At 40.8% G+C, this 12160-nt stretch overlaps 1 protein-coding gene across 1 annotated transcript; it reads right to left on the minus strand.

The window, feature by feature from the left end:
• Positions 1 to 6561: 6561 nt before the first annotated feature.
• Positions 6562 to 11865, minus strand: LOC308397352 (uncharacterized protein). Its single transcript, XM_080883203.1, has 4 exons — positions 11445 to 11865; positions 11304 to 11363; positions 7364 to 7429; positions 6562 to 7048 (listed from the first exon to the last, which is right to left on the minus strand). The coding sequence occupies exons 1-4, from the start codon at positions 11815 to 11817 to the stop codon at positions 6795 to 6797; spliced, it is 753 nt and encodes a 250-aa protein (XP_080739329.1). The 5' UTR covers positions 11818 to 11865; the 3' UTR covers positions 6562 to 6794.
• Between the last annotated feature and the right edge of the window lie 295 nt (positions 11866 to 12160).

Here is a 12160-nt window from a genome sequence, read left to right on the forward strand (position 1 = left end):
CTTTAAAAAGAGCCCATGAGGTTGCCATCCCCCTGGTGGAATGAGCTCTCACCCCGTGGGGCAAAGCAAGACCTCTGGTGCCGTATGCCAGTGAGATAGCTTCTATAATCCAGTGGGACAGCCTCTATTTGGACAGAGCTCTACCTCTATTTGGATTAGCGAAGCAGACAAACAGCTGGTCACATAAACGCACATTCTGAGTGCGCTCAATGTAGGTGCGTAGCACACGCACTGGACAAAGAGAATGCATCCTCCTCTGCTCCTCAGATGCAAAAGCTCAGCAACTCAAACTCCATTGAGCTATAAGACGCAGGCATGATCTTGGGAAAATAGGCAGCATTTGGACGCAATACGACCTTGTGACCATCAGGAGAGAACTGTGTGCAGGAGGGATGCACAGACAGCGCATGAAGGTCACCCACTCGCTTTGCCAAAGCCAAAGCGAGAAGTAATGCAGTCTTATATGAAAGAAATTTCATATCCAGACTCAATGGGTTCAAACGGGGGGCTACAAAGGGCCTCCAGCACCAAAGAGAAGTTCCAAGCAGGGACACTGGACTTAAGCACGGGCCTCAGCCGTCGAACCCCTTTCAGAAAACATATGGCGAGGAGATGTGCACCTGGTGTCACCCTGTCAAACCCAATATGACAAGCAGATATAGCTGCTAAATAAACCTTAATTGCCGAAAATGAAAGGCCCTTAGCCAGCAGAAGGTCCGCCCCCAGGTTCAGGTGAAAGTAAAAAGAGCCGGCTCTTTCGGCTCCGAATCGGCTCTTCAGATTGTTTTGTTGCTTTAATTAATTTATTATTAACAATAATATAAAATTATGCACAAAAGGAATTACTAATGTAAAAAAAGTGGTTTTATTTATATATGTTTATATATAAATATATGCGGTGGCACCTAGAGACAAAACACGTACAAACTCCAAAACACATTTCTAGCATGAACTGAACTTCCAAAGCAAAGCTACTAGATCACTTAAATTACACAACTGAAAGCATGTATGTATTGTTTGTGTATTCATACACAAGCACTCATATATATTCAAATAATTAAAAAAAAAAAAAGTTCATTTACCTGTTACTACCACACATCAAATCCGGTCGTTGGTACTTGCTGGATTGTGTAGCCACAAGATAACAAAAGCTCAACACTGCGCCCAGCATCCTGGAGCACTTCTGTTGTCTTTTGTACGTGTTTTGAGTTTTTATATGCTTCTAAGTTTTTACGTGCTTATCAGTGGCGTGTCTAGAAAATTTTTGTTGGGGGGGCCAGGTAGGGGCACAGATTTGGAGAAGGGTGGCAGATTTAATTGGCAGATAATGTTTAAAAAAAAAATTCTACCAACCGTTAACCATAATTCAATAATCCTATAAACCTAATAACCAAATGCACTTTTAACTCTTATTAGAATGAGATTTTAACCACTACGGTGCAAAGTTTTTAGATACTGCGTTGATAAAGTACAAGAGATACAATCAGTGCTTTGTCAGTGTTTACTCAGCATTCAAGGACATCAATATTTGCATAGTATTTTTACTGACATATAGTGCACATATGTTTTGGGCAAAAACATTTTTGAAAATTAAAATACGAACATTTGTAACAAACAATTGACAAATTAGCCAATGCCAATGCAAAACTTTATCTGCCTGTTAAAAAAAGAAGATAATCTTCTCACAAACTGGTGTTTGATTTTGAAACAGGAAAAAAGTGGGGAAACAACTGAAAAGACTAACATTTGAATAAAACCTGAAAGCAAGTAAATACTTTCTATGCTGCCTTATGGTAAACTTTGGTAATATTGATAAAGAACAACACTGGCTGATGATAAAATACAGTCAGCTGGCATGGTGACACTGCCAGTATTAACCTGCAGGGCTGGACTGGGACAAAAAAATTGGGCATTTTTACTACAGACCGACCCACCAGGTATTAAAGCCATAAAGCCTTTGAATGAAAACAAATGCTGTTGTGACAGTGATGTACAGTCTTGTTGGTATATGTATGATTTCTATACATTTTACGTCAGATAAAAACTTTGGTTGTAAGATTTAGATAATTATTTAATAAAAACTAGGTATTTTAAATGAGAATAAGAAAGAAAAGTATTTCTTTGTGCCCACCTTTCCCTGTTAATGCCCTACCTGGCCCCCTGGCAAAACTTTGCTAGACCCGCCCCTGCACAGTTACCAGCTGTCAGCTACCTAAAAAAGGATCCTGGTGTTATTTGTCTCTCAGAAACAGTTCATAACTTCCCTTCAACTCATTCATGTCACCTAAAAGGTAAACCTGTTTCTCCATCACCTGTTCAGCTCTGATGGTTCAGTAAGGACATCTCCTGGTTTCATCTTCATGTTTCCCTCTCACCACATATCTAAACAGACATCATGACCAGCAGCTTTACAGCTGTGGCTCCAGCAAACGTCAGCTGATACTAGAAATTAATATTAAATACATTCTAACAACAGCTGATCAAGCTTAAACGTGCTGCTGTTGTTTAGCGCAATATCCGCTGGTTTCCTCTTTCTGGCGCAAAGTGGGCGATAAACAAGAGAGAAAAGCCGATCAGCTGATCATTGATCAGTTTCATGATTGAAGTAGCAACAGGAGAGGGAGGGGGAGAGAATGAGAGAAGAAGAGGCAGCTGTGCAGCATAAAGACAGAATAAATCCAGCTTTGTGTCTTTTTTTTTCCATTCTAGCTAAAGTCCGGGACAAACTGCGTCTCTTCTCAGCTCGATACGAAACGCGTAATATTTTCTCTGAATGAGGGACCATTCCATTTTTTTAAGGAGCCGTTGGCAACTCTACTAACTAACCTTATGAATAAAATAAAGTTCACTATCAGTAACATCATAGCACCCACCCAGCTGTATAAAAACTCCGTCAAACTGGCTAGAACGCAGTATGAGTTATTGCAACTGACAGTAAAAAGTCAGCAACATGAAAATAAACTCCACCTAAACTTGGTTTATATCTGACCCAGATAGACTGCAGGTCATAACTTCTTACCTGAAGTTCAGTTCACCTGACACTCGGACTGGCGGCTGCTTCGGGTCTCTCCTCCTGCCTCCCCTTCCCTCATCCACCTGCTGCCTCTGTGGAAGCCCCGTCATAGCCACCACCAAACAACGGAGTTATTTCTACACATCGACCTGCATCTGGCCAATCCACCACCTCTCATTGTTCATGCCATTACAAAAAAAATAAAAAATAAGTCACTGGGGATATGCCCGGTATGCCCGATTGCCAGTCCAGCTATGTTAACCTGCAACCAAATCTGCAGCTCCATACAGCAATGTTACGACTTAGATTATATCTTATAACTCATAACTCTTATGTTAGCTGCCCTCAGTAGCATACTGTCTGAAATATTCGAGGGCTGCAATAATTCTTTAAGTGTTATTTTTTTCCTTGGTATTCTAATTTCACCGAAGTTTACTAAACTCAACAAACTTGATATTACTTACCGGGACATTTATTCTGTCCTCATTTTCTTTCACCGAAAAATTGTTTCCTGCAGTGACGTCTTTCGGCTTGGCTCTCCTACCTTTGCTAACGTGATGCGCATAGCGCAGAAGCGATGCTGCATTCACTTACACTCGGATATCTGAGCGTCACCTTAAAAACATAATAGGACATTTGATATTTGATTGAATTTTATTGTTTTGCCTTTGGGGTGGCACCTGGGGTGGCCAGTCTGGTTTGGGGGGTGGCCTGTGCCCCCCCCCCAGGCCACCCCGCTGGACACGCCATTGGTGCTTATGAGTTTTTACGTGTTTTGGAGTTTGTACGTGTTTTGGAGTTTGTACGTGTTTTTACGTGTTTTGGAGTTTGTACGTGTTTTGGAGTTTGTACATGCTTCAGAGTTCGTACTTGATTTGAAGTTTAGATGTGCTTCGTCTCTAGGGGCCACCATAAATATACTTTTATTTATTCACTCCACATAAAATGTAATAAATAAATCATATAATACAAAAATCAACTATTCACATTTCAACTTTTAACTATTTAAATTTTCAGCTTTTTCCTTTTACAAATTGAAAGTGAAAACAACACAAAACACTGCAAACCACAACACAATTAAATATAAATTAAAATATGAAAACATAAAGAAGATGCATATTCTCTGTCATATGGGCCCACATGAATAAACTTTCTGAATCCTTTATCATCTGCAACCGAAAATAGTTGTGGATGATTACTATACCTTTCTAATGTGATGTTGTTGTCCCTGGCTCTCTTTCTCTCTCTCTCCCCCTCTGGCTCTGTTCCTGTGCTACTGAGTATAACTACCGCCCCTCCCCCCTCTGCCCAGCGTAAAGCACAAGGCTCACGTGCAGAGTGAAGCGGGGAAAAAAGTGCGAGAGAGAGAGAGGGTGAGAGAAAAAAAAAAACCCACGTGACGGCTCGCGATAAGGAGCCGGCTCGCGTCGTTCACGTCAAAGAGGCGGCTCTAAGAGCCATTTCGTTCGCGAACGACCCATCACTACTGCCCAGATAGCAAGGAAACAATGAGTCAATATCAGGCGATGTCATTGAATCAACGTTGAAGTGTGACGTTGACCTAACGTCACTCTTGCACCCTTTTTTTTTTAAACGTTGAAACAACATCAGGTTTTGATGTTGAATCAATGTTGAAACCTGACATTGATTCAACGTTATATTTTCTAATACTGTTGACATTGTTTCAATGTCAGATTCTGATATTGAAACACTGTTGAGCTATGGTGTTGATTTTCCACCTCTTTCGCACAGTTGCTTTTTATTAAAACAACAATTAAATCATGACTGGAAATCTACCATCTACCTTTCTTTATAGGTATTTTAACCAGTACTAAACTACTGCATGTTTCCATCAATACTTAAACCACCTAAACACATAATTGTACTTATTCCTCAAATTGGACACCCTTTATAAAAAAAAACAAATGTCTCACAATGTATCATGTCAATATTAATATCCTAAAATAAGAAAGCATTGCATGTGATGTAACAGAGAAAAAAAAATAAACAAAAGGTCAATAGACATGTTTCGTTTGCTAAATACTTTATTAAAAGACAGTTTCCTATTTACATTTATATGTTTCACAGAAGTTTGTAATTTTTTTACTCCGGGATGGGGATGCATGATGTGCGTCCTGCACCACCCAAACGATCTGGGGCGTATCGGAGCCATTTCTGCACTGCTTGTGCAAAGACAAACTCGGACATAGAGTTTGCCCCTAACTGCTGCGTCAGGCCATCTAGGAGACACACACACACACACGTTTCTTGGGTTAGAGGGACAATTTCTGAAATTTTTGGCAAATCAGACTGGACATAGGGCTATGGGGACACCGGGTTCCAGAGGTGCTAGAGCTACAATATGCATATCAAAAATCATGAAAAAAATCAGCAAACCTATACACAACTTAAAATTTAAACTTTTTTTTTTTGCTCGACTGAGATATAAAAAAGGCTATTTTTTTCAGACATTCTGGTGGTTTGTAGAGACTTTTCTGTAGCTCGGTCTATAAGGACAGTCTGGTGTACAAGGTCAGTGATGTCATCATACATATACACAAAGTATAGTCTGTTCTGAAGGGACACATGGTGTGTAAAGCCAGTTTACTGTACACACACACACTGAGTAAATCTGGTTTAAAAGGACACATGGTGTGTAAAGCCAGTTCACTGTACATATACGCACACATGCACTAAGTATAAGCTTCTTAGAAAAGAACGTGTATTATAAGACTGTGACTGATACATCATTATAGTAAAATTGAATAAATTTGCTTACGCTGCTGCCCCCGCGACCCGGCCTCGGATAAGCGGTTGAAGATGGATGGATGGATGAATAAATTAAAAATAATAATAAAAAGACTATATTTTGGTTTTCTCTGAGCATTACAATCTGACATACAAGCATACATAAAACACCACAGATCATATCTGTTGTGATCTACTAACAGGTGGTCAAAGTGTCATTAAAACAACTAGAAGCATAACACAACAGTGCTTGCATCAACTAGAACAAACTATGTTTTATAGAGTTTTTCATTGTCCTGAAGAAACTGGCACTGAGTGGCTGACCAATAAAACAGCACCTTTGCATACCAGGGGTGAGTCGGGCTGACACCATGACTTAACCCTTGTGTGGTGTTCGTATTTTTGTTACTCAGCCAGTGTTCATGGGTCTGGTGGACCCGCTAGAGTTTTGGCTTTCCAAATTAACACTATCAAACAATTTTATGTTAAATTACTCAACAGATGTTTACTTCATCCCAATTACAAGACATATGAACAGCAAACATGGTTAATTTTTTCCCTTTACCTTTGTTAGATCACATTTATGAATTAATGTGCTTCTCGTTTTTCTTTTATATAAAATGTTATAAATAAATCAGTTATAATCAAGTGGAGTGAGTGGAAAGACACAACACATTTACACGTGAAAAAATAATTAATTGTTTAATTTTTCTTTTGAAAAAAACTGAACACGGGTCTCACAGACCCGAACACCATACAAGGGTTAAACATAAGACTTATATCAACACACAACACATTTGTTGAATTACTGAACTATATTTAATATAACCAACTCAATAATCAATTCCTTAAAAGGACAGCATTGTAACAATTATTGAAGGAAAATAAAAGTGAATCCTGGCATTAAAAGACTCAGGCTAACCACACATCAAAACAAAACACTGCCTGTGAGCACAGTGAAGTCAACTACATACTTTTTGAATGGAGAACACTAACCTTGAAATCAGGCCCAGAAAGGTAAAGGCTCAGACTGTCAAAAAGTGCATTTAGTGTTTAACATTTTTTTTTTTTTTTTAAAGGCCAGTCCTCTGTTGCGCACAAAATCTCGAATGTTTTGAATAGATCTCGTCTCCAAGATAGGTTGTTCCTTTTCTTTGCACTTCAGACACTGCTGGTTGGTGACAGTGATACCGTTTTCAATAAAAGGCTTCATATGTTTCATCACCACTCCTATCTCCTCCTCAGACCATGGTCTCTTCACACACCGCCTTGATGAAACACGTAAACCTGTTCAATAAAACAAAACAAATTTGAAGTTTAAAAAGATCATGTGAGATGCACTTGTAGGTAGAGATGGTGTTCAAAACTGTGAAAACAAGCTGGTACTTGTCTAAACAAATTGTGTGTGATAATAAATAGACTGTAGACCTGATAAAATTTAAAGTTTGATTGTTTTCATTAACATGATAGTTCATCACACTGCTTGGTAAACACAAAATACATTCAGCTTCTTTATATGTTATATAATGTCTAACCACATGATGTTGGTGTTGACTGCACATAGTGCCTAGTGATGGACATGGCATCTGATTTATATCATACCTTTAGTAACTGAGTCAGGGACAGGAGGTGAACCAGAAGTCACACAGGCATCATTCCCCTGGTCATCTAAAAAATATTGCACAGTATAAATGTATGGGCTTAAAGAGGCTTTCTGCCTACCAATCAAACACCATGGGCACAGAGGGGACAGTGACAGCCAGTTCTATTATACTAACTATACACATGGCAATGCTGCTGAACTGGATGAAGTCAACAATACCTTGGGTAATGAGTTTACTGGGAAATGATGTAGATTTTGCACAGGCCAAATCTTGCTTGACCAAAACTGATGAAGCATCAAAATACTAGTCATAAAGCATTAGTGTCACAATTAGGAATGGAACAACTAACAATCGACCATGTAAAAATGTACTGATGGTTAGTAATATTGTTCTATACACAATCCCAGGTTATCGTAATCAGCATAGTAGTGTTAATAGTAAAGTCTGATTTCATTTTTAATGCAATGAAAAACAGAGATGCAAGTGGCATTAATGAAACAAGAGAGCATCGTTATCATACGTGATGTGCGCTGTTAAAATACGTTACTGCACATTTCACTGGATTTGTCTCTGAACAGGACTAACTCACAGATCCCAGCTCATTACATAAGATATGTTGGGCAAACTTTGAGTACAACATTGAAAATGTACCTTGAGCTGCAGTCTCGGAGAAGTGAGGCAAATCAGAAGTCACAGAAGTTAATATTTCTTCATTGTCATTGATAGATTTTTCTAGCAAAAAAAAAAAAAAAAAAATATATATATATATATATATATATATATAAAAACACCCAGCACGCCCCTGCGGGCGGTTTATCCTTCAAGCTCGGGTCCTCTACCAGAGGCCTGGGAGCTTGAGGGTCCTGCGCAGTATCTTAGCTGTTCCCAGGACTGCGCTCTTCTGGACAGAGATCTCCGATGTTATTCCCGGGATCTGCTGGAGCCACTCGCCTAGCTTGGGAGTCACCGCACCTAGTGCTCCGATTACCACGGGGACCACCATTACCTTCACCCTCCACATCCTCTCGAGCTCTTCTCTGAGCCCTTGGTATTTCTCCAGCTTCTCGTGTTCCTTCTTCCTGATATTGCTGTCATTCGGAACCGCTACATCGATCACTACGGCCGTCTTCTTCTGTTTGTCTACCACCACTATGTCCGGTTGGTTAGCCACCACCATTTTGTCCGTCTGTATCTGGACTCCTCAGGACTTGCCTGACCCTCTGCAGGTACTTGGTGGTTGCAGCCTTTCTAGCGGCCTCTTCATGGTTCCCATTTGCCTGCGGGATCCCCAGGTACTTGTAACTGTCCTCTATGTCTGCAATGTTGCCTTCTGGTAGTTCAATCCCCTCGGTTCTGACTACCTTCCCTCTCTTTGATACCATCCGACTACACTTCTCCAGTCCGAACGACATTCCAATGTCATTGCTGTATAGCCTGGTAGTGTGGATCAGTGAATCGATGTCTCGTTCACTCTTGGCATACAGCTTGATGTCATCCATGTACAGGAGGTGGCTGACAACTGCTCCGTTCCGTAGTCGGTATCCGTAGCCAGTCTTGTTAATGATCTCACTGAGGGGGTTCAGGCCTATGCAGAACAGCAGTGGGGACAGAGCATCTCCTTGGTAGATCCCGCACTTGATGGTGACTTGTGCTATGGGCTTGGAGTTGGCCTCTAGTGTTGTACGCCACATCCCCATTGAGTTCCTGATGAAGGCTCTTAGGGTCCCATTGATCTTGTACAATTCTAGGCATTCCAGTATCCAGCTGTGGGGCATTGAGTCATAGGCCTTCTTGTAATCAATCCAGGCAGTGCACAGGTTGGTCAGTCTGGTCTTGCAGTCTCGGCTGACTGTTCTGTCTACCAGTAGCTGGTGTTTTGCGCCTCTGGTATTCTTGCCAATTCCTTTCTGTGTCTCGCTCATGTATTGATATATATATATATATATATATATATATATATATATATATATATATATATATATATATATATATATATATATATATATATAAAATACATACAGTGAGGAAAGTAAGTATTTGAACACCCTGCTATTTTGCGAGTTCTCCCACTTAGAAATCATGGAGGGGTCTGAAATTTTCATCATAGGTACATGTCCACTGTGAGAGACATAATCTAAAAGAAAATTCCGGAAATCACATTGTATGATTTTATAACAAGTTCTTTGTATATTTCTTTGTAAAATAAGTATTTGAACACTTGAGTCAAACTATATTAATATTGCCTTTGTTAACAATTACAGCGGCCAAACAGTTCCTGTAGTTCTTCACCAGGTTTGCACACATTGCAGAAGGTCTTTTGACCCACTCCTCCACACAGATCTTCTGTAGATCTGTCATGTTTTGGGCCAACACAGACTTTTAACTCCATCCACAGATTTTCTATTGGACTGAGGTCTGGAGACTAGTGAGGCCACTCCAGAACCTGGAAATGACTCTTACGGAGCCACTCCTTGGTTTTCCTGGCTGAGTGCTTCAGGTCTTTGTCTTGTTGAAAGACCCAGCCAGAACCCATCTTCAATGCTCTGACTGAGGGAAGGACGTTTTGGCCCAAAATCTCACAATCCATGTCCCCGTTTATCTTCTCCTTAATACAGTGCAGTGGTCCTGTCCCCTGTGCAGAAAAACAGCCCAGAGCATGATGTTTCCACCCTCATGCTTCACTGTAGGATGGTATTATTGGGATGAGACTCATCCTTCTTCTTCCTCCAAACCCCAACAATGGAGTTTAGACCAAAAAGTTTTATTTTGGTCTCATCTGACCACAGGACTTTCTCCCATGACTCTGGATCATCCAGATGGTCCCTGGCAAACTTCAGACGGGCCTGGACATGGGTTGGCTTAAGAAGGGGAACCTTCAGTGTGATGAATGATTTTAAACCATGACGTCTCAGTGTATTACTGATAGTAGCCTTGCCAACGGTGGTCCCAGCTCTCTTCAGGTCATTGACCAGCTCGTCCCGTGTAGTTCTGGGCTGATTCTTCACCTTTCTTAGCATCACTGACACCCCACGAGCTGAGATCTTACGTGGGGCTCCAGTCCGAGGAAGACATTAGCCTCTTCCCTTCAGGGGCGCCTGCAGGAGTCTTGCAGAGGGTACGCACAGTCACCTGCACGCGCTCCATCTGGTACCAGACCCACCTGGCCTTTTTGATGGCCACGTCTGGCCCATGTACCTGAAACATAAGAACATCATGGAGGCATCAGCTGTTGATGTTGTGCAGCTGGACGGAACCAAGTCAAAGGAGGCGCTGTTCAACTTTGTCTATGGCGACATCCTGAATAACATCCAGAAGTCTCTCTAACAAAAATCAGCTTGGTGCACGCGCACCAAGCTGCTTGGCAGTGGCTCTGGAGCCCTTTCCAGCTTTGTGAAGGTCTAAAGTTTTGTCTCTTGTGTCGTTGGACAGCTCTTTGGTTTTACTCATGTTGCTGCAACACTTTTGACAGATTGTGGGGTGCACATGTGTCTTTATGAAAGCTAACGGCGTCAAACAGGTGCTGCTAAATTAGAATCATGAGCAGAGTGTAGTTGGACTGTTTAAAAGCAGAATAACAGGTCTTTGAGGGTCAGAAATCTGCATGATAAGCAAGTGTTCAAATACTTATTTTAAGCAGTAATATACAAAAATATTTTAATAAAATCATACATTGTGATTTCCGGAATTTTCTTTTAGATTCTGTCTCTCACAGTGGACATGTACCAACGCTGAAAATTTCAGATCCCTCCATGATTTCTAAGTGGGAGAACTTGCAAAATAGCAAATACTTACTTTCCTCACTGTAAATGGTATTAACTACACAGCAAAGTACAAACAGAACTGCAATAACATTATCTAAATATATAAAAATGTAAATTTTAAATACTTTATCAATACAACTGCAAAGTCTATAACACAGAATACAATAATTTCAGTACCTCGCAATGTGGAAGCATCAGGGAGTTGCTGTGATCCAGTAGCCATCCCATCTATGTCATCTATAAAATTGAAAAAATGTTATTAGACCAACCATATTCACAAACACCAAGCCGATTTAACAACATATAAACCATGCATACCACCAATTTCATCCAGAGTTTTTCCTTGAATATCCTTCACACTTCCCTTCTCCATGGCCATGAGCAACTTGGAGATCTTAGCCAGCTGAATTGTTGATTGGGGCAGTCGATAGTATTCTCTATGGACCCTAATGTCATGGCCGAGGAAATCGGCCAGCTGGTCTAGTTCATTATCTTTCAAGTTCATGACTTGGCTTATCGTGGCAATCTGTTTGCGAAGGTTAGTTGTTGTTGCTCCGCAAGCATCTGCAAACTGACCAAACTGCCCTCTGTAGTGACCATCACTACAAGGAATGGCGAAAAGGTACATATTGTTTTCAGATACCCCGCACTCTTTCCTCTTACTAACGAGGAGTGACAGGTTATCGGTCATATCAGAAGTCAGGATCACAGCCACCTTTCGTCCTTTTTCCCCCTTCAGTTCCACTCTGGCAAACTGTTGGCAAAGCCTTTTCTCAACTTCTGTAAGCTCAGAGCTGATGTCATCGTTTAGTTTGGACATGTCACGATCTTCAAAATTTTTGACAGTCATACGTGCTACTTCACCTTCCCTCCTCCTATTGAACAAAATCACTTGACAAAGGATCACCTTTGCTAGTGCTGCATAAGTTCCTGCTGTTGGATTATCACCTAGTTTCTCCCTAGCCGATTCCACTTGCTGACCAAGATATAACTGCAGCTTCTGAACATCTCTGGTCAGTGGAAGGCTGTCGACC

Source organism: Rhamphochromis sp. 'chilingali' (assembly GCF_963969265.1).
Source record: "Rhamphochromis sp. 'chilingali' genome assembly, chromosome: 5".
Lineage (NCBI taxonomy): Eukaryota > Metazoa > Chordata > Actinopteri > Cichliformes > Cichlidae > Rhamphochromis > Rhamphochromis sp. 'chilingali'.

Bases quoted from the DNA above. Each gene is read 5' to 3' on its own strand.
- LOC308397352 (XM_080883203.1), bottom strand. From the start codon at position 11,817: ATGACCGATAACCTGTCACTCCTCGTTAGTAAGAGGAAAGAGTGCGGG. The intron at 7,430-11,303 runs GTACTGAAATTA...AATATTTTTTAG, and splicing joins TGATGCTTCCACATTGCGAG to ATGACCAGGGGAATGATGCC. The intron at 7,049-7,363 runs GTATGATATAAA...TTTATTGAACAG, and splicing joins CCCTGACTCAGTTACTAAAG to GTTTACGTGTTTCATCAAGG.